This window comes from Canis lupus, chromosome 24, assembly GCF_003254725.2.
Source record: "Canis lupus dingo isolate Sandy chromosome 24, ASM325472v2, whole genome shotgun sequence".
NCBI lineage: Eukaryota > Metazoa > Chordata > Mammalia > Carnivora > Canidae > Canis > Canis lupus.
Window position 1 is genome coordinate 17935779 of NC_064266.1, and position 20244 is coordinate 17956022.

The 20244-nt window shown below is 38.4% G+C and overlaps 1 protein-coding gene and 1 long non-coding RNA gene across 5 annotated transcripts in view; one reads left to right on the top strand and one right to left on the bottom strand.

Moving 5' to 3' along the window:
• ATRN (attractin) overlaps nucleotides 1-20244 on the bottom strand; it is a 161557-nt gene that overhangs the window by 93529 nt on the left and 47784 nt on the right. For all 4 annotated transcript variants that reach the window (XR_007405710.1, XM_025469459.3, XM_049100733.1 and 1 more), the window contains 4 exons: nucleotides 17900-18028; nucleotides 13625-13830; nucleotides 12372-12540; nucleotides 1251-1341 (listed from right to left, as the gene is read on the bottom strand). Coding sequence is in view for 3 of the 4 variants with exons in the window: in XM_025469459.3 (XP_025325244.1) it covers nucleotides 1251-1341; nucleotides 12372-12540; nucleotides 13625-13830; nucleotides 17900-18028 (595 nt within the window). In the remaining variant the exon portion in view is untranslated. The remainder of the gene's footprint in view (nucleotides 1-1250; nucleotides 1342-12371; nucleotides 12541-13624; nucleotides 13831-17899; nucleotides 18029-20244) is intronic.
• On the top strand, nucleotides 9830-13407 carry LOC112673670 (uncharacterized). Its single transcript, XR_003144970.3, has 3 exons — nucleotides 9830-9904; nucleotides 12203-12282; nucleotides 12928-13407. It is a non-coding gene; the product is annotated as an uncharacterized LOC112673670 (long non-coding RNA).

A 20244-nucleotide genomic window follows, 5' to 3' on the forward strand; every position in this document is an offset into this window, starting at 1 on the left:
AACCTCGATATTATTCTTAGCTTAAGAAGTGCTAGTAGGGATCCCTGGGTGGCGCAGCGGTTTAGCGCCTGCTTTGGCCCAGGGCGCGATCCTGGAGACCCGGGATCGAATCCCACATCGGGCTCTCGGTGCATGGAGCCTGCTTCTCCCTCTGCCTATGTCTCTGCCTCTCTCTCTCTGTGACTATCGTAAATAAATAAAAATTAAAAAAAAAAAGAAGTGCTAGTAAAAAATGTACCTTTCAGTGAATTATTAAGAGAAGAATGAAAGGCACAAAATAAAACATCATACTCTGTATCTCCAACACTTCACCACTGTTCTTGGACTTCCTCATATGAGATCTCTTACTGTATAAAATGGCTTGGAAAAATTAAGTTGAAGAGTTCCCTCACCCTCCCATAATCCAAAAAAAAAAAAAAAAGGAAATGAAAGTGATTATTCAGCTATATTGCAATGTGGCTATTCTTGGCTAAACCCGCTCATTAACATAATAGCTAATTTAAACAGTATTAATTTTTAACCATTTAGTACGACAATCATAATATCCTGGTACAATTTCAATCCATTAAAATCTGTCAGGTTAAATTGGTTTCAACTTCAATTTTCCACTTACAACTTAGCCAGTTATATACACTCCTCCATAATAGAAAGTTTCCCTTTAACTAAAAACCAAAACTGAAGTTAAAATTATAGAGACATAGAGTAGAATGGTGGTTCCCAGGGACTTGGGGCGGGGGCAGGAGGGGAGAAGGGATATGGGAAATTATTGTTCCATGGGCAAGAGTTGTAGTTTTACAAGGTGAAAATAATTACAGAGATGCATGGTGGTGATAGTTATAATTAGGAATGTATTTAATACCACTGAACTGTATACTTAAAAATGATTGAGACAGGGGCGCCTGGGTGGCTCAGTTGGTTAAGTGCCCGCCTTTGGCTCAGGTCACGATCTCAGGATTCTGGGGATCCAGCTCCATGTCAGGCTCCCTGCTGGGCAGGGAGTTTGCTTCCCTCTCTCCCCGCTTCCCCACTGCTTGTGCTTGGGCATGCATGCTCTCTCTCTCAAATAAATAAAAAAAAAAATTTTTTTTAAAATGGTTAAGACAGTCAATTTTACGTTATGTGTATTTTACACAAGAAAAAAACCTTAGAGACAAAACCCCAATACTATATAGCTTTTCAACCACATAATACAATAAAGTAAGTGTGGAAGACTTGAGTTTCTAGCCTGGTACAAAATGGAGACATTTTACCTTGTATAATGCTAAAGAATGGCCATATCTGACAACCACACTGTTCACAGAACGGTTCAAGGCAAGCCACTCCCTAGAAGCAAGGTCATACCTACAAAACAAACAGATCACATTTTCACCCAAATGACACAACAGAGTATCTTATATTCTTCTATTTGTGATATCATGCAATTGGGAGATGCTCATTACACGTGCCATGCAGATAAGGCATCTCTGAAAACAAACAAACAAACCTCACAGCTGTGTCCACAGAGCATATCAGAACTTGAGTAGGAGGGCTGGACTGCACAGCCTTGGGATGAGGGGAAAAAAAAAACCTACTGGAAGTTTCTAGTGCTTCCTGAAAACATCTTCTAGACACACAGTCTAAATCACTTGCAAGTTGTGTTATAATGAAGGGACATTTACTGCCATAAATTCTCTTGTTTAACCATGTGAAATTGAAGACAAGTACTGAAAAAGGAATGATGATTAAGTAAAAGATAATTCCTAACTTTTCCTTTTCTTTATCTCATTGATTTCTTAAAGTCATATTTTTAAGAAAGCTAGAATATCATTTGGCATTTCAATTTTATTATGAATTCACTTAAAGATTTTTAAAATACAAACATTAAGTAAACATCATACCAGACATTTTTCAATGCATATATACAAACAGGAGAATACATTGACAGTATATATTTATACAAAGGGGATCATGCTATAGATGATACTTTTAATAAATGGTGTTAATTTGTATTTAATTTAATAGAAAAAAGAAACCCAAAAGAAACCAATGCTTTTGTTCTACTTTAGAAATGTTTGTTTTCACTAAGTTTCCCTGACTAATCTGAGTTTTTTGTTTTATGGAAAACATTATTATGCAAACAAGATATAAGAAAGTCTTGATATAATAAGCAAAAAAGGATAAAACAAATGTCCATCAAGAGAAAATGGATCAATAAATGATAGCATAACCATATAATAGAATTTTAGAGTGAAAAATAAATACACTCAAACAATACCTTCTCAACACAAATCTCAAAACAATGTTAAGCCTAAAAATCAAACTGCAGAATACTGTTTCTGTAATAACTAAACAGAAAATTTATTAACTCTAACATATGTTCGTATATATTAAAAGTCTAAAGATATGTAAGTGAACAAATGACAGCACAAAAGCAAGATACTGATTATCTTTGAGACTGGAAGGGGGCATGGCAGGGGTCTTTCATTAGATTAGCAGTGTCTTACTTCCTAACCTAGGTGGTGTATTCATCATTCTTCTCCAAATCTTTCCTTCTGTCTTAAATATTTTATACATGATCTAAAACAAAATAGTCAGGGGCGCCTGGGTAGCTCAGTAATTGAGTATCTGCCTTTGGCTCAGGTTGTGACCCAGGGTCCTGGGATTAAGTGCCGAATTAGGCTCCCCACAAGGAGCCTGCTTCTCCCTCTGCCTATGTCTCTGCCTCTGTGTGTCTCTCATGAATAATTAAATAAAACCTTAAAAAAAAAGAAGTGACATTTATTGAATACGAATACTATATTAATACCAGCTATTATTTTTTGCATTCTTTGAATATTCCACATTTTAAAAAATACATGAAAAATTATTTAGAAGTTAGATTCACTTTTGTTTTTAAGTTACATACAAAATTAAGTTAATTTTGGACAGAATCCATTAACTTCCTGCTTTGAAAGTTGAAAATCTTACATTTCCTCCCATTTCTTCTCCCAGTTTTTATGTAAACTTTACCCTGTCCAAGTTTATAATATTCACATTCCACTCTATTACTATGATTCCATATCATATATTTTAGCTGAAGCAATCTCTTCACCATCGTCCTCTTACCACAACTTCTCCTTGAGTCTTTAATTCTTATTTGGCTGTATTTTACTGCCAAGTGGTTGTTTTCTGGTGGCGCTCACATGTGCTCCTTCTCCTAAGTTCTCTTATGTTTACGAGTATCTCCTTGCTAGCTCTACAGGTGAATGACGTCTTGGCTGGGTATAATATCTCAGCCATCCTTTCTTGACATCAGGACTTTGCAGATGCTGCTCCCTTTTTTTTTTTTTTTTCAGATGCTGCTCCCTTGAATAACAGTGGTAGTAAATGCTGTGATGGAGAACCCAAGGCCAGTAAGACTTTTTCTCCTTCCATGTGCTTTGCTTTTCTGTTTGGAAGGCTGAAGAACTCTCAGTTACTTTCATTCTCTCTCCTTCTCCCTCTCCCTCCTTTCTTCTCTATTTTTTTAAAATCACAGTATTATATTTTACTTAGGTAGAAATAACTAAAATCCATGCAGGGTAATGTCTTTACAAAATGGACTACATACCACTGCAATAATTTTATGGAGCTCTGGCTATAGAAGGTCTTTCCTGAGGACTAGCCTGGCTTCTGAAAACATATAATACCCCTAATGCTCAAGTCTGTCTCTGTAAGCTTGAAAGAGAGGAAAGAAAACAAAGGGAGCCCAAATCTCTAGATGGTTTAATTCACTTCTCTTTCAAGTGACATGGAGGGTGCTCAATCTGTATCTTAATTAATTTTGCTCCTCTTAGTCAATGACAGGTCAGCTCACGAGCTTGTTAGAGACAGTAAGGCACTGGCAGGTCCCGATAACCTGGCACAGATGAACTACCAAAAGATCTTACATAACAGGTTGTGACTCTTTTCACAAACCAGAGACGCAAACACAAGTCAAGAACAATACTGATGCAATAAAACATAAGAAATTCTAATCACCAAAATTCTCGTGGGAGCTTAGTCCAAGAAAACAGAATACTGAATAACTAGTTCTAAGACCTGGACAAATCGATAAGCAAAGGCAAATTTCTGGAATGCAGAAACAGATGTCTTCCAGAACTGCAGCCATCTCTCTCACAAATTCCTCCTTGATGACTGGTATCATGATAACCATCATGGCACAGGGTACATTCTTCCACCACCCATAGTGGCCTGGTATTCCAATCACAGTGTCTGACCATCCAAAGACCATGGCAAAGGCTTAAACATGACCCTAGCCAGAGGAGGCACAGAACTACCTGAGGCTTCCCACCCAAGAATTTGTCCTTTGTTCTAAAAAGGACAAAGAACTTCTAAAATAACTTGATCAAATCAGATCTTGTTGGACAGCTATACAATTTTCCTAAAACTTCTTGTGCTATTTCAATCTGTCCTATTTGTTAGGTTCTTTACTTCACTGACAGCAATTATCTTTATATTAGATCTCTTGTCTTCCAGGTGTCTTTGCTCTACTAATTATTTCAACCTGTATTTGCTGGAATGTCTATAAAGCTGTAATTCAATTTTCATTCTAGTTTTTGCTGTATATAATTTTTTTACATTTCCTTAGATATGTAATCTCCCATTTCATCTTTGTTATTATTTTCATGTCTTTCGCTTTTTTTTTAATTCAAATTCTCATTAAATTGATATGCAGCATGAAGCAGTTGGAAGCAATCTCCCTATTTTTCTTCTATGACCAGTTGTCAGCATTTACATGCTGCTTTCTTCCTCTTTATTTTTCCATCATAGAATAATTGCGTTAGCTATAGCATCATTTCTTTCATCTTGCTTGTGGTTAGATAGATATTGCTCTCCAGACATTTGCAAAGTGCAGGTGATTTCTTAATTCTTTTTCTGTAATATCTAAGATAAACTTGTCTTAGCTTATCCTTCCATTTTAGCTTTAGTGTGAAAGATGGTATTTTAAGTTCTATCCACTGTTCTGAAGTCTGAGGATATGCTGAGACTCAGATGGGGGAGTACGCAGCCTATTAGTATAAATCATCCAGACTCTGCTCTCCTTGGAAATTTTAAGTGTCCTAGGTCGAGGCATAACCCAAATCAGAAGCAGCTCTGACATGTGGGCAGAGTCAACCACTCAATCAATTTCCCCTCTTTTCACCCAGACTTTCTCAGCAATAACTTCTCCTACCCCTCCATTACAAGAGCGAAAAAACAATGATTCCCCACGCAGTTTTTGTCTTTCCATATTTGGGGTTATTTGTAGAGTTCTCAGAATCTCACCCATACGGTTTCCATGGGGTAAAAAAGGGGTCAGTTGTACAGTTCCTGTGAGTCTGTTTTAAAATTTACTGGATTAGATGATACCCTTCTCCTCATTTGATTACCTGCTGTTCAATTTTAATCAGGCTCCACACTCAGTGCAGAGCCCAACGCAGGGCTCGATCTCATGCCCCTGAGATCATGACCCGAGCCGAAATCGAGAGTCGGGTATTTAACCGACCGAGCCACCCAAATGCCCCCTTACTTTTTCTTTTTAAACATTTTTTTTAAAAACTCTTTTTTGCTTAAGGAAATTCAGTGATGAAGTTTCAATTGGAAATATTAACCTACGAGACCAAGACCATTTGTGTAAGAGGACTCTTGGGTGACATAAAATGGGGACTACTTTTTAATGTAAGTTAAAAGTTTTGGGTTAACAGGATTGTGGAAAAAAATAGCTCAATTGCTGAAATATGCTTATGTAAGAATATAAATGATGATAAAACTTATAAGCTAAGTTCCAGAAATACTTTTTCTAAAAGGAGTCACTGTATTTTTACTTTCCATGAGTTAGTAAAAATTTATTTGAAACTACATTAACATTTACATGAAATACATAAAGCTGTGAAAATCATGTTTTGATTAAGTACAAGCAGAAAAAAAATATTACAAATGTAGCTCGTGAGGTACACCAGTCACATAAAAGAAGTGACATTAATATTCCCAGAAACAAATATTTGTGAAGGAAATAAATAATTCATTTACTCTTCCGTTCACCTGATAAACACTTATTTGAGCACATTCTATGAGCAAAGCTCTGAGCTAAGTGAGCAAATAAGGTCTCCAACCTTGGAGAACGTAGAGTGGAAAAGGCAAAAAATGAGCAAATGCAACAAGGGGCACACACAGCACTAAAAATGATGCATGCTGCTCTAAAGGAAAAGAGAACTATGAAAAATAACAGGGAGAACCTGCCTGAACTGGATGATCAGGGAAGGTCTCTTGTGGTATAACTGAGATCTAACGGGTGAAAAGAAAACAGCCCTAGGGTACAACAGCAAGAAGAGTCTGGACTGAGGGAGGGGTGAGTACAAAAGGCTTTAGAGTAAGGATGCACCTGGAGTTTTAGGTAAAGCTAGAAGGCTGAGGAGGCAGGAAAGGAACACGGTGAGACTGGGAAGGTGAGCAGTAATCAGATCAGGGAGGCCCAAGAGGTCCAATGGGAAAAGCCACTGATGGGTTTTAAGAAGGTAGTACATGATATGACTTACACTTTAAAAAAAAAAAAAAAACCCAGCTGATATTTAAAAAATAGATTAAGAGGAATGCATGGAAACACACAGACTTGCTAAGAATCTAGTGCTGAAGCTAGGTGAGCAACAATGGCAGGCTGGTCACAGAGAGAAAAGAATGAATATGACATTTATTTGGTGGGCTTGATATGAGAATAGGATATAAGGAGGTGAAGGAAAGGATCAAAATCACTCCCAGATTTTTTGCTTTAAAAGAGGATGATGCCAAATACAAGGGTAAAAATCACATAAATGGTAGAATACTCAACTCTCATAATATCTGTATCATAGCAGAAGGGATAATCACTTTCACGCCTTTAATTTTACCTTCTCAGAGTGGTGGCACAAGTAGTGAAAAGTAGAGTGGGGATAGATTTTCTAGGTAGAGCTAACAAGATCTACTGATATACTGTAGCAGGTAGACACTATGGTGGTGGTATTCAAGATTTCTGCTTCTGGATATTTATACTCATGTATAATACCCTCCCCTCAAGTGTGAGCAGGATCTAGGACTTGTTTCTAACCAACAGAACATGGCAAAGATGATGAGACATCATTTCCATGATATCTATCCTGCCAGGAGACTCAGTCTAGAGACTCCCCTCGTGACCTAATGAAGCAAACAGCCACACTAGAAAAGTCAAAGTAATAAGGAACTGTGAATGGCCTCTAGAGTAGAGGGCAGCCTCCACTTGACAGCCAGCAAAAAGCTGGGGCCCTGAGTCCTAAACCACAAGAGAATGGATCCTGCCAACAATTCTAATGAACTTGGAAGTAGACTCTTCCCCAGTGGAATCTCTAGATGAGAACACAGGCCAGGTGACACCTTGATGGCAGAGCATGGAGTTAAGACATGCCCAGACTCCTGACCAGCAAAAACGATGAAGTAATAAATATGTGCTGTTTTAAGCTGCTACATTTGTGGTCATTTGTTATGTAGCAAGGGATAGCTAATACATGCACTGATATGGAGAGTGTAAAAACAAGAAGTCAAGGATGACTCCAAAATTCTGGGATTAAGCAAACAGAAGTATGAAGTAGTCATTAACTGAGATAGGCACATCTAGGGCAAGAACTGGCGTAGAGGAAAGATCAATTTTGGACACATACAGTTTAAGATGCCTTTCAGACAGCCAAAAGATTGAGATGTCAAATAAAAAGGTGGTGATATGGGTTCAGGTGAAAAGTCTAGGATGCAGACTTCAATCTGGGAGTCACCAACACACAAGTCAAGATATTACATAAGACTCCCAGGAGAGTAAATATACACTCCCACGGAAGAGGACTAAGAGCTGAGCCGTGGGACACATCATCATTCAGAAGTCAGTCAGTTGAAGAGGAACCAGCTAAAGAAGCTGAAAAGGAATAAGTAGTTGGAACAAATATGAAGAGAATGTGGAATCCTGGAAGACAGCTGAAGAAAGTGTTTAAAAGTGGAGGGAGGGGGTGCCTGGGTGGCTCAGTCAGTTCAGTGTCCAACTCTTAATTTCAGCTCAGGACATGATCTCAGGTTCCTGGGATCAAGCCCCACCTCGGGCTCTACCCTCACAGGGAGGCCACTTGAGGATTCTCTCCCTCACCCTCTGCCCCTCCTCCCACTTGTGTGTGCACTCACTCTCAAATGAAAGAATAAATCTTAAAAGAAAAAAAAAAAGGAGGGAGGAACTAGTATTATATCAAATGTTGGTGAAAGATCAAATAAGATGAGGACTAAGAATTCAAACTTTAAAATTCAGCTCCCCAGGGGGATCCCTGGGTGGCTCAGCAGTTTGGCACCTGCCTTTGGCCCAGGGCACGATCCTGGAGTCCCGGGATGGAGCCTGCTTCTCCCTCCTCCTGTGTCTCTGCCTCTCTTTCTCTATGTCTATCATAAATAAATAAATAAATCTTTAAAAAAATAAATAAATAAAATAAAATAAAATAAAATAAAATAAAATAAAATAAAATAAAATAAAATAAAATAAAATAAAATAAAATTCAGCTCCTCAGTCACATTAGCCACCTTTCAAGCACTCAATGACCACACATGACTAGTGACAGGATAGTGCCCCACTGGATAGTGCTGATGCACAGAACAGAAGATAGGATAAATGAGCAGAGATGAAGGTAACAGCTAAATGTGGTGGTGGGAGTTTGAGGAAGTCTTCTTTGGATAACTGTTACCTTTCAACATAGAAACAGGAAGCAAGGCCATAAGCTGAGAATGAAAACTAGGAGAATATGTGGTGGAGATTCGAAAACTGAAAAGAAATACGGCAGCTGAGCAGGAGAATGAGAGCAAGTCTGAGACAAAACCAAGGACTGTGAAGCCCTGTGGGAGCCAAGAATTGCTGATGTTCACCCAACTGCTCGCATGTACATGCATGTCTTCTGTCAAATTTGGACAATTCTCTGCCATTATTTCTTCAAATTCCTTTTCCGACACTCTCTTGCTCCTCTCCTTCCAGGACTCCTCCAGTGACAGAAATGTTAAGATTTTTTGTTATAGCCAGAGACCTTCAGGTCTCTGAAGTTCTATTTAAATCTTAAGTATTCTGGGATCCCTGGGTGGCGCAGCGGTTTGGCGCCTGCCTTTGGCCCAGGGCGCGATCCTGGAGACCCAGAATCGAATCCCACATCCGGCTCCCGGTGCATGGAGCCTGCTTCTCCCTCTGCCTGTGTCTCTGCCTCTCTCTCTCTCTCTGTGACTATCATAAATAAATAAATCATTTAAAAATAAAAAAATAAAAAAAATAAATCTTAAGTATTCTATTTTCTCTCTGGTTTAGATTGAGGGATATCTATTGTTCTATCTTCAAGTTCACTAATTCTTGCCTCTGTCCTCTCCATTCTGCTATTGACCCTGTCCACTGGGATTTTTGTTTTGGTTACTGTATTTTTCAGTTCTAATTTCCATTTGATTCTTCCTTAAATCTTCTATGTCTTTGATGAAGTTCTATTATTCATTCGATTTAGGTGTGTCTATAATCACACACCAAAGCATTTTTATAATGGCTGTTTAAAATCTTGTCAGATAATTCTAGTATCTATGTCATCCTGCTGTCAGCATCTCAACTGTCTTCTTCATTCAAGTTGGGATTTTCCTGGCTCTTTGCATGAGAAATGATTTTCAATTGAAATCTGAACATTTTGGATATCATAGGATGAGGCTCTGATCTTATTTACATCTACTGTTATAGCAGGCTTCATCTGACACCCCAGTAGGGAAGGGGAAAGGCCAACTCATTACTGTTGTTACTACCAGGTGTGGGTAGAATCCAGGTTCCCCACAGAGTCTCCTGTGACATCACAGCGGGGGAGGAAGCCTCATTTATGCCTAGTGGAGAAGAAAGTCCCAGTTCCCTAACTGGTCTTCAGAAGTTAAGACTGTAAGCAAATAACAAATGCAAAAACAAAAACCAAATGGCTAAATATTAACTAGGTTACATAAAAACTAGATTGCTGAGAAAGTCTCAGTTCCCTAATTGGCCTTTCCTAACACTGGTAGTGAGGAGGAGTTGGGGGCGGGGGGCGGAGTTGTTGAAGCACCTCACTAGATCCTGGCAAGAGTGGGAATCTAGACTCTGCTAGCATCAGACTTTGTTGACAGGAATGAAGGTGAGGCCACAGTTCTTTCTGTAGTGTTTGGCTATAGTAGAGTGGTTATTTGTGTCTAATAAAAGTTTTCCTTCTCACTAAGCTGCTCCTTTCCTAGTCCTTAGGCTAAAGAGAACAGGCAGGCTTATTCTTGGGGCTTTTTCAGCTTGTGCCTATTGGCATTTCCAGATTGCTGCTTTTTCCAACATCAAATCTGAGATATATGAGATAAAAAGAAAACTCCTGGAATTTTCCATTACATCGTTCCTTAGGTTCCGAGGTCCCTAGCCAGACTGCCTTCTCTCTACCTTTCAGAGTAGAAAGGTACTCATGTACCTTTCATGTTTGCTTTATATATAATGGTTTCATGTTTGCTTTATAGATAATGTTCAAGATTTTTAACTATACTTACCATAAAGAATAGGGGAAATCATTTCTTTATGATTTTTTAATAATTTCCTTTTTCATATTCTATTACTACAGGAATATCAGGCCACCTGAGTGGCTTAGTCAGTTAAGCATCTGGCTCTTGGTTTCAGCTCAGGTTATGATCTTGGGATTCTGAGAACTAGACCCACATCATGCTCTGCACTCAGTGAGGAGTCTGCTTCTCTCTCCCTGCCTCTCTGTGTGCATATGCATGCACTCTCTCTCTCTAAAATAAAGAAATAAATCTTGAAAAAAAAAAAAAAAAGGAGCATCTTATTTACTCTGCATTCTTCCTGGGTTTGACTTCAATTCTAAAATTATTTTAAAATTCTTTCCTAACTTCTATCATCTCATTTCTCGATTTTTCTGTTTCTGATTATATTATTCTTTCATGTCTTGCATCATTTTTTTTTGTCGTATTTTAGCTTGCTTGGGAATAGTAAGTTCTCACTTTTCTCAGTTTTGTGAGTATATTTTTCTATTATGCTTTCATGTACAAAGGGGGGTTATTCTACCAGGCAGTCTCTTTTTCTTTTCTATGTTACTTTAACTTTTAATTTTTTATGTCATTAAATCTTGATACTTTTCTGTTGCTCAATTTTAAGTAAAACTACTTTTCCCTGAACTCATACAGAAGAGGCCTGGGTTAGGACCATCTTCCTAGCTGAGATTTTAATCTCAGCTCTCTAGCTCACTCTTCTGTTGTCAACAGTGTGGTGTTCAAATACATGGCAGCGTATGTGTTGAGATATTTGGCTCTGTTCACCTTCCTTACTGTTAACTGGACACTCTTTTAACCTTTTCTCTATGGTCCCTATCCTTTTCGATTTGAATTCTAATTCCAGCAGTTTCTCCTTACTGTAGAACTTTCTCTTGTGATAACACTTTGGCTAGTTCATTTTGAGAGCTAAAAAGGCACAAACTGCTCAAGCCCCTTCAAATCCTATTATCAATTCCCATGAGTTTAGCCCTTACTAGAATACACAAATCTTTCCAATTCCAGCTGCTGTTCTCAAAGCAGCTTCTTTTAGGAATGCTGGAGCCTGTCAGTTGGCCTCTTGCTCCCCTTTGCTTACTTCTGCTCAGATGCCAATACCACACAGGTCCTGTGGCTGTGAACGGTTAGCCCCACCTATCTGTGTAGATACCTTTTGACCAAGTTTTGTTTTGTTACTCATGTGTTTTTTCATTTTGCCATACTAGTTGTCTATGTGCTTTAATGACTATTTGGGGGATTCAGAAATTATGCTGTTGCTGCCATAGTTCCAGAATCCCTTAAAGAACAGATGCTGGTTTTTTACAATCTTCATTAATAAAAAATGCCTAGAAAAAATTTCCAGGGCACAAAATCAGCATGAGTACGTGTTCATAAATTTCTCTCTCTAAAATCAATCCTCATAACTAACTTCATAACTCCACTGTGATAACATATATTCTCCCTTCAAGATGAGCAATGTGGGACCCACAAATGGACCTTGAACTCTGGGTCAAGTATTAGATAATGGCATAATTTCCTCTGGCAAACTATAAATTCAAATAATCTGACCTACAGAAATGCTAATTAAATTTACATGTAAATTTATATAGAGCCTAAAGCAAAATATGAGATGGTATCTAGAAAAGATGAATTATTGCTTATTTTAACAATGTATCCTTTGCAGCTCTCAACTTCAAAAACTAAGAATACATAAAAAAATTCTGGAACAACTACTACTAAAATATTAACAGAGATTTTCCTCAGGTAATGGAATTACTGATTTCATTTATCTCTATAAATTTTCAAAATGGAAAACTAGTAAGCTTCTTGCAAAAATGTTTAAAACTACTTACGCTAGAACCATGTTGTAATCTGAGTGATTGAACATATATCCTCCAACAACCCACATTATATTTCCATTGACCACTGCTTTGTGAGAGGCTCTGGGGAGCTTTAGGTTAGAATATTCCTCTCGAGTCCAAAATGACTGGTTAGCTGGTACAGGAATTGAACATCCGGGACCTAATAAAACAGAATAAATTAGCTTCACAAAATGCAGCTTTAAAATTACTGCACTTCAAGTTTTAATCACATAAATGTAACAAATACCTAAAGAATATTTAGTCTTTCCTTTAGCATCTAAATATCAGACAAAGCCCTTTCATTGATACTTTCAATACACTCAAAGCTTGTGACCAAGGGTCACCTCCAGTAAAATTCAAAATCATATACTTCCTAATGATAACCTGACCGTATGTAGGGTAGGATTTTTTTGTAATGAAATATTTGCTTAAGCAGCTCTGAGAGGAAAAGAGTAGACAAAGGAATTATTAACTCAAATGAAAAGCTTTAGGGCTAAAATGTAAAAACTAGTCCTAGGAGTAATAATACAACCCATTCATTTCCCAGAAAATCAAGAAACTCCATTCTTGGGAGTATGGCTCCTGCTGCAACCTGTGCACAGAGGTAAGAACTCAAAGACTTCAGTTACTTAACTCCTTGATGTCAGCCAAAGCACACACACAAAAGCATTTGAACAAGGGCATTTCCTTTCAAAATAAAAGTACTCTAAAGAAAAGGCAAATGAATAAAGAAAATTACTAAATCACTAACAGCTGTTACTACACAACCCTTAAAGAATTTGCTAAAGGTTCTTTGATAACCTCTCTATCTGCAGATAATTCCACTTGCTGACTGTTTCAGGATTCTACTGTATAACTGACCCCCATTTTTTCTGAATTTACTGAAAGTTTCTGAGAGATACCATTATTGTTAGTTCTCATCCCACTTCCTAGCTTGGTTCTCTGTTACGTTTTCTTGAGGCTGAGACCAAGTCCTCCAATTTTCATGAATGAATTGCAAAGAATGTCAAACCCCTCCATGATTCTAAAGCTTGGAACCAAGAAGCTAATTTCACACATATATGAAATGAAAGACTTGTAAAAATCTGAATAAAAAGATGCAAAAACTTAAATGCTACCTGATATCTAACTAACATAAGTGGTATATATGCTAGGTCATATAGGTACATATAAGGTCAATATACAAATTATTGAACTAGGAAGATGCTGTCAAATGAAGAGAAACAGATTAAAGAAGCTCCTACCCTGCCATTCCGGGAAGCAAGAGCATCCCCTGTCATCACTTGAATTGCAAACGCCTCGATCAGGAAAACCACAATCATGGACACAGTGAGGAACATCGCAGGCCTCCCCTTTCCAGTTTTCCAAACACTCACATTGGACAGTGTTGCTGCTATTACTGCTTTTACACTCTCCTCGGCCTGAGCAATTGTTCGGACACATGTCAAAACTATTAAAACAGTGGGGGAAATGAAATCAACACAAGAGACACATTAATTTAGCAGAATTTTCAACTCCCCAAACTTTAAGATTCTTACTGAGTCTCCAGTTCACTCACAAGCACAAAGGCAGTACTTACCGGTTGGCCTAACTGGGGTCACTCAACACTGTGTAGCTAACACGGGTAATGAAATCAAATCAACCCTGCTGGATTTTCATAAGGGGAGACAAGTTAAAAAACCTAAGGGGAGAAGAAATTCTTGCAAAGCTTCCAGGCTTAGCTTCTCAAGGGTGGGATGACTATACTATTCTTGGTGGCCCCAACAGTAATGAGCATTAGAAAACTGTCAAATGCAAGCTTGCAAGTTTGGAGAAGAGGATAAAACAAAGTACTAACTATATACTCCCCATCTTTATGGTATGTATACCTCTGGACAATCTCTCAAAGTTCAGCGAAGTAAAGATTATTGCCCAGATTGGTGTATTTAAAATCCTCAGTAAGTTTATCTACTCATGTCAGATGGAAGAAAAGGGAGGACCAGAGACACCTGGATGGCTCAATGGTTGAGCGCCTGTCTTCGGCTCAGGTGTGATCCCAGGGTCTGGGGACCAGGTCCCATATTGGGCTCCCTGAAAAGAGCCTGCTTCTCCCTCTGCCTATGTCTCTGCCTCTCTCCCTGTGTCTCTCATGAATAAATAAATAAAATATATAAAAAAAAAAAAAGAAAATGGACCAGTTTAACTCAATAGTTTATAATGTGTCTTGTAATAACATAAGAGAACTATATTGACAGCACTCTGAGAAGACATAATTCAGATTTTAAAAGGGGAGGAGTAATAACTGGACTATCAGGATACTTTTAAGGATGTAGATTTCTTCTAAGGCCTATGAAGAAAACTAAAAAATTTTGTAGCAAAGAATGTCAGAAAATCAGAAATTAATTATTAAAAACAAGCTAATTAATGCTCACACCTACACCCAAATATCAGCTTATCACATATTTATAATAAAATACTATAAATATTTATATGCAGTATTTTTAAATCTATATAGTTGTAATGTAAGAAATATGTTATGCCTACTTTTCAAGCCCCAGTAAGCAGAAGAATACACAAAGTATTTGGTTCAAAAAGCTGAATGACATTCTTATAGGCCAGAAAGTAGTGTCTACTAGCTCTAGAATAATACAAACAGTAAGTGAAGCTTCAATTTCATCTTTATTAAGAAAAAGGTTTTGCAAGACAAGAGTTTATAAAAACTAAAGTTTAAATCTCAGATTGGATCTTTAACAGTAAAACAGTTACTACAGTAATCACACTTTGTTTCTATAAAAGGCCTAGAATAAAACTGTAGTATTGCCATGATGTGCTCACCCCTATGCCTCATACCAAAAATATGTCAAATTATAATTTCCTATGGACATATTTATTAATCGTATAGGAGGGCATGGCACACAATCAGAACTTAATGTTACTGGAAAACGAAGAGGAGGGAGTAACCCTTAGGTCCTTTTAAACTAAAGAAGGGCAAATATAACAACTTCTCCACTCCAGTGTCCTCAGGCATAGGTTTATTTCATGTGCCAAAAATTAATTATGAGTTCTCTTTAAAATTACATAAAATCTCAAAACACAAAAATCATTTTTTGAATCTCTGAAAAATGAAAGTAGCAGGTAGTATATCAAAACATCTGCTTGTATGTCTAAATTGGAATAATGGGAAAATTAGTCTAATTATCCATGCTTAAAATGTGACTTGGAAATAAGATGAAGTACCAATTTGTGTGAAAATAAAACATAACTATTATTTTCTTCTTTTACAAAGAAAATTAGGGAACACAGAAGCTGTGGGTACTACTCTCAAGGGTCCCCAAGGTGAGGTCACCCCAAAGCTAGGATTCAGTGCAACCTGAGGACACCTGGAAAATGAATGACAATGTTTTATGTAGATCTTTCTGGACAGTCTTCTGGGAATAAAGACCATCATTTTATTTGGCTTTTTAAAGGGTATGGAAGCCCCAGAATGGTTTAGGGATCCTTTTTAAAAAACAGAGGTCTTGGGATACCTGGGTGGCTCAGTGGTTGAGCATCTGCCTTTGGCTCAGGGTGTGATCCCCGTCCAGGGATCGAGTCCTATATTGGGCTCCCTGCAAGGAGCCTGCTTCTCCCTCTGCCTATGTCTCTGCCTCTTTCTGTGTGAAATCTTTAAAAAATAAAGAAAGAACAGAGGTCTTAGAACCAAGAAGCTAATAAAATCTAGGATAACCTCAACATTCCTTCACTTAACAAATAAATACTAATTCTGGTCTCCAGGAGAGATCAAGGCTTCCCCAACACCAATGAGGGTTAAGAATAACATGCATTTCTTGGGAAGAGCTCTTCAGTGATGGGTCAAAGGACTTCTGGTGTCAAGGAGTACTTGAATTATCCTCTCTCTAGGGGTGCTCCCTCCCTGGAGTTTGTCTTCTCCCCTAAGGCTGCTACTATGAGGGGCCTTGAAAGAGCAAAAAGACTATGCCTAAGAACCCAAAGGGAACCCAGAATGGGTTGAATGACTAGAGCAATGCTATTCAGCATGTGAACCATAAAGAGGCATCAGCAGCATCAGAAGAGGCATCAGCAGCATCATCCAGGAACTAATCAGAAATTTGGATTCTCAAGCCCCAGCTCTGCTGGAATTACGATCTCTGGAGAAGACCCAGGAATCTGCATCTTAACAAGCCCCCCAGGAGATCCCTGTGCATGTGAAGTTTCAAAAGTAACGGCCTCAACCTCTCCCCTTCCCTTCAGAACTGAACTTCTTCCCAGAGTGTGCCAATCTTAGTACCGTAACTTTCTAACCTTCCATTCTGAACTGTGCCCCTACCAGGCCCCTGACTCCACCTCCCCAGTTAGGGTCATCTAGGGCTCCCTCTGCTTACTCAACCTCATATAGCTGTCGGTTCCCTCCTTATAAAACTTTCTTTTCTGAGCTTCTGTGACAATGCAGCCCCCTGACATTCCTCTGCTCCTTAATTTAGCTGCTTCTACTGCCCCTTTCCTCACGGTGCCCACGCCCCATAAGCCACTCACTGTCCATGTGCCAGTGATTCCCAGATGACATGCCCAACCCTGTCAGCTCTTCTGGGCCCTATATCTGGGTATCAATGTCCTGCTTGGACATCTCACGTGTACCCAACTGCCCTCATCAGTCTTTCCCCTCAAACCAGCCTTTATGCCTGCCTGGTTCACTAAAAATCACCTTGTTAGTACTGTGATATGCTGCCCAGACTGCCAAGTCACAAACCTTGGGAGCCTGAAAAGCTAAATCAGTGTACCAAACAAGACAGAGATGGCTCTAAATAGGCTTGAAAGAATCCAGAGACCCTGAGAAAATGGGCAGAAAAAGAATCCAGCAGAAAGGTTATACATGGAGCTCGCTGCCTCTGCCAGGAGTTAGCAAACTTATTCTGTAAAAAAACAAATAGCATCTTAGGCTCCATGGGCTGCAGCATCTCTTTATCACAGACTCCTTGTTTAGGGCACTTTATGAATTTAACTACTTATGAAAACAAACATTTCTTAATAGAAAAAAAGAAAAGACAAAAGTTAGCCTCTCTCCTACCACAACAAATTCCCAAAGCTGCCTAGGACTGTTTGTCTAGATTTCCTTCATAACTTCAACTCAGTCCTCATCAATGGGCTAACCACTTATTACATGAAAATGACTAACATCTGTTAAACTGCACTCAAACAAACAAAAAACAAAAACAACAAAAAAACAATGTTTTCAACAATTAGCAGAAAAATGTACCTCTTTTCCAGGAGAAGCTCCAAAGCAGTAAGACCTGGGTTGAGATTGTAGTCCTACCACTTTGACAATGTATTTTAACCATTTCCTACAAGTTTCCTCAATTATGGGACAAGGGAAAACACAGTGCCCATACCTCACTGAGTTTTGAACTTGAAATGAGAAAATCCATGCATACTGCTTAGTGCAACACCTGGCACAATGTCAGCCCTCAATACGTGTTAGTTATTATTATTGTTAAAATATAGTCTCTGAATAAAATCACAAAGATTAGACTTAAATATCTTACTTGTAAGTGATATTAAATCCAGTCAAATTATAAGCAGCATCACTAAAAAAATGCAGCAGGGCATAACCTGATGTGGCAACAACCTCAGGGACAGTCTCGTTGCCATCTCTCTCAGGAACGATGAGGCCACTGAAACGAAAACACACTTCTTACAAAGGGGAGCATTTTCACCAGGCACATCACATGGCAACACACAAATTCAAAACTGGAATTCATCCTTATAATTAAAAAAAAAACACTTCCAGGAAATTCTTATAATAAATTATTATAATAAATGCATGGTACTACCCTATTAGTTCTGGATCCAGTTCTGAATCCTCTGAGGAACAGATCTGAATCTTTCACGAGGCTCTCCTTTATCTGAGGTTGTATTTCTAATGAGATTTGCAATCAATGGCCCTATTCTTTTTTATTTTTTTGCATATAAAACTGCTTATAATGCTTCTTCAAAAAAGTGAGTAAACTTCAAAATCACAGAAAGTAACAAACTTTATGAGCTGATGAATGCCAAACATATACATACTGAAAAGTATGAAAAGTAAAAATGTGATAAATATAAACACAGTCCTAACACTATTATTCTGATGTACTTTCTTTGCCTAATTGATACCATATAATATCTTATACTCTATCTCACAGGTAACCTACTATAAGCATTTCCCCTCTCATTCAGTCCAACACACAATAGTATTTGCTGGGTGTCTGGAGAGCCTTAAAAATTATCAAGTCAAAGGGTCCAAATGGTGGCTTTAAGTCTCTTGTTCCATAAAACCAACTTGCTTTCCAGAAGCAATATGCCAACTTGAAATCTCATCAACATGAGAAGGGAAAGATCCATCCTACCTCACTTGCCAATAGGAAGGATTACCAGTCCTATTTTAGCTTTGGCAATTTAATAAATGAAAAGTAATTCTTTTATATAGTGGTTTTGAGTTTCTTTTATATTCCTGAGGTTAATCATTTTTCCTATGTTTACTTGCCTTTTGGATTTCTTCATATGTGAACTTCTTTTGCCCAATTATCAATTCACTATCACCAGCCCCACCACCGCATTCAGTGAAAACTTGAATCCTTATCAGGCTCTATGCAATCTGCTCCACACACACAACCCCTCCAATGAACAAACATGTCATCTATTACTCTCTTCCCTTTACTCACTCAACGTCAGCCACACTGGCCTCTTTGCTTTCCTATAGCACACACCACATCAATTCCCCCCTCAGGGCACCTGACTACCTTAAATGGTCATTCACTCTGATCTAGCAATTCCAAGTTCTTTGCAGAACTAACACTTGCTCATGTACATAAAGACAAATATACAACAATCCTCACTGCAGCACTATTCAGAATGACAACAGGTTGAAACCCACCTAGGGGCACCTGGCTGGCTCAGTTGGTAGGGCATGTGACTCTTGATCTAGGGGTCATGAGTTCAAGCCCCATGTTGTATATAGTGATTACTTAATAGAAAAGGAGGAGGAAGAGAAAACTACCTAAATGCTCATCTGCAGGGAGTCAGATAGATGATTCATTCCATATCTGCAGGTCTGCAGAACAAACCAGGAACTCGTCAAGGCATTCTGATAAGTCGGAGAAAAAACAAGCTGCAAAACAATGAGCCTAGTGTATGTGTATATTTACACATATTTAGATAAGTGCATATAAAAATAATGAAATGGAAGAATACAGAAGTGGGAAATAAGCAGGAGGGGGAGGGATTTTCATTCAATAAGCCTCTTAAATATAAAGACAGAATTCTAGGAACTCTAGGACTCTGAAGGTGCTCAGAGTTCACTACAAAACAGTGAAGCATTTTACACTGCGTAGTCAATTAACCAATATTTACTGATGCTACATGTAAGGCACTGTTCTAGGTACCAGGAATACAGCAGTGAAAAGCTCCCTGCCTTCACAGAGTTCACATTAGAGAAACAACAAATAAGCCTAGATATACCACCCCCCTCGCAACACACGTATACATAACACCAAGCAGAAATAAATGCTATGAAAAGAAAAAAAAACAGCGAAAGAACAAAAGGTGCTACTTTAGAAAGGGGCAACTAGGGAAGGCCTCTTGGAAAGGTGACATTTGGTAAGAGACCTACCAGGAAGTTTCAATCATCATCATCATGCTTTCTTCAAATTTATGTACCAGAACCCCTTGAAATGCCGTACAGGCAAGTACTTGTAAGAGGGCCACCTAGAAACAGGTATGTTGAAAGCAATCTTCTCCTACGAAACACTGGCCCAGGAATGACTGGGGGCTTCAGTCACATATAGAAGACCTGCACTCAATCCTAACATGACCTTTAGGACCAGAGATGGGAACACTGATCCTCACTCCA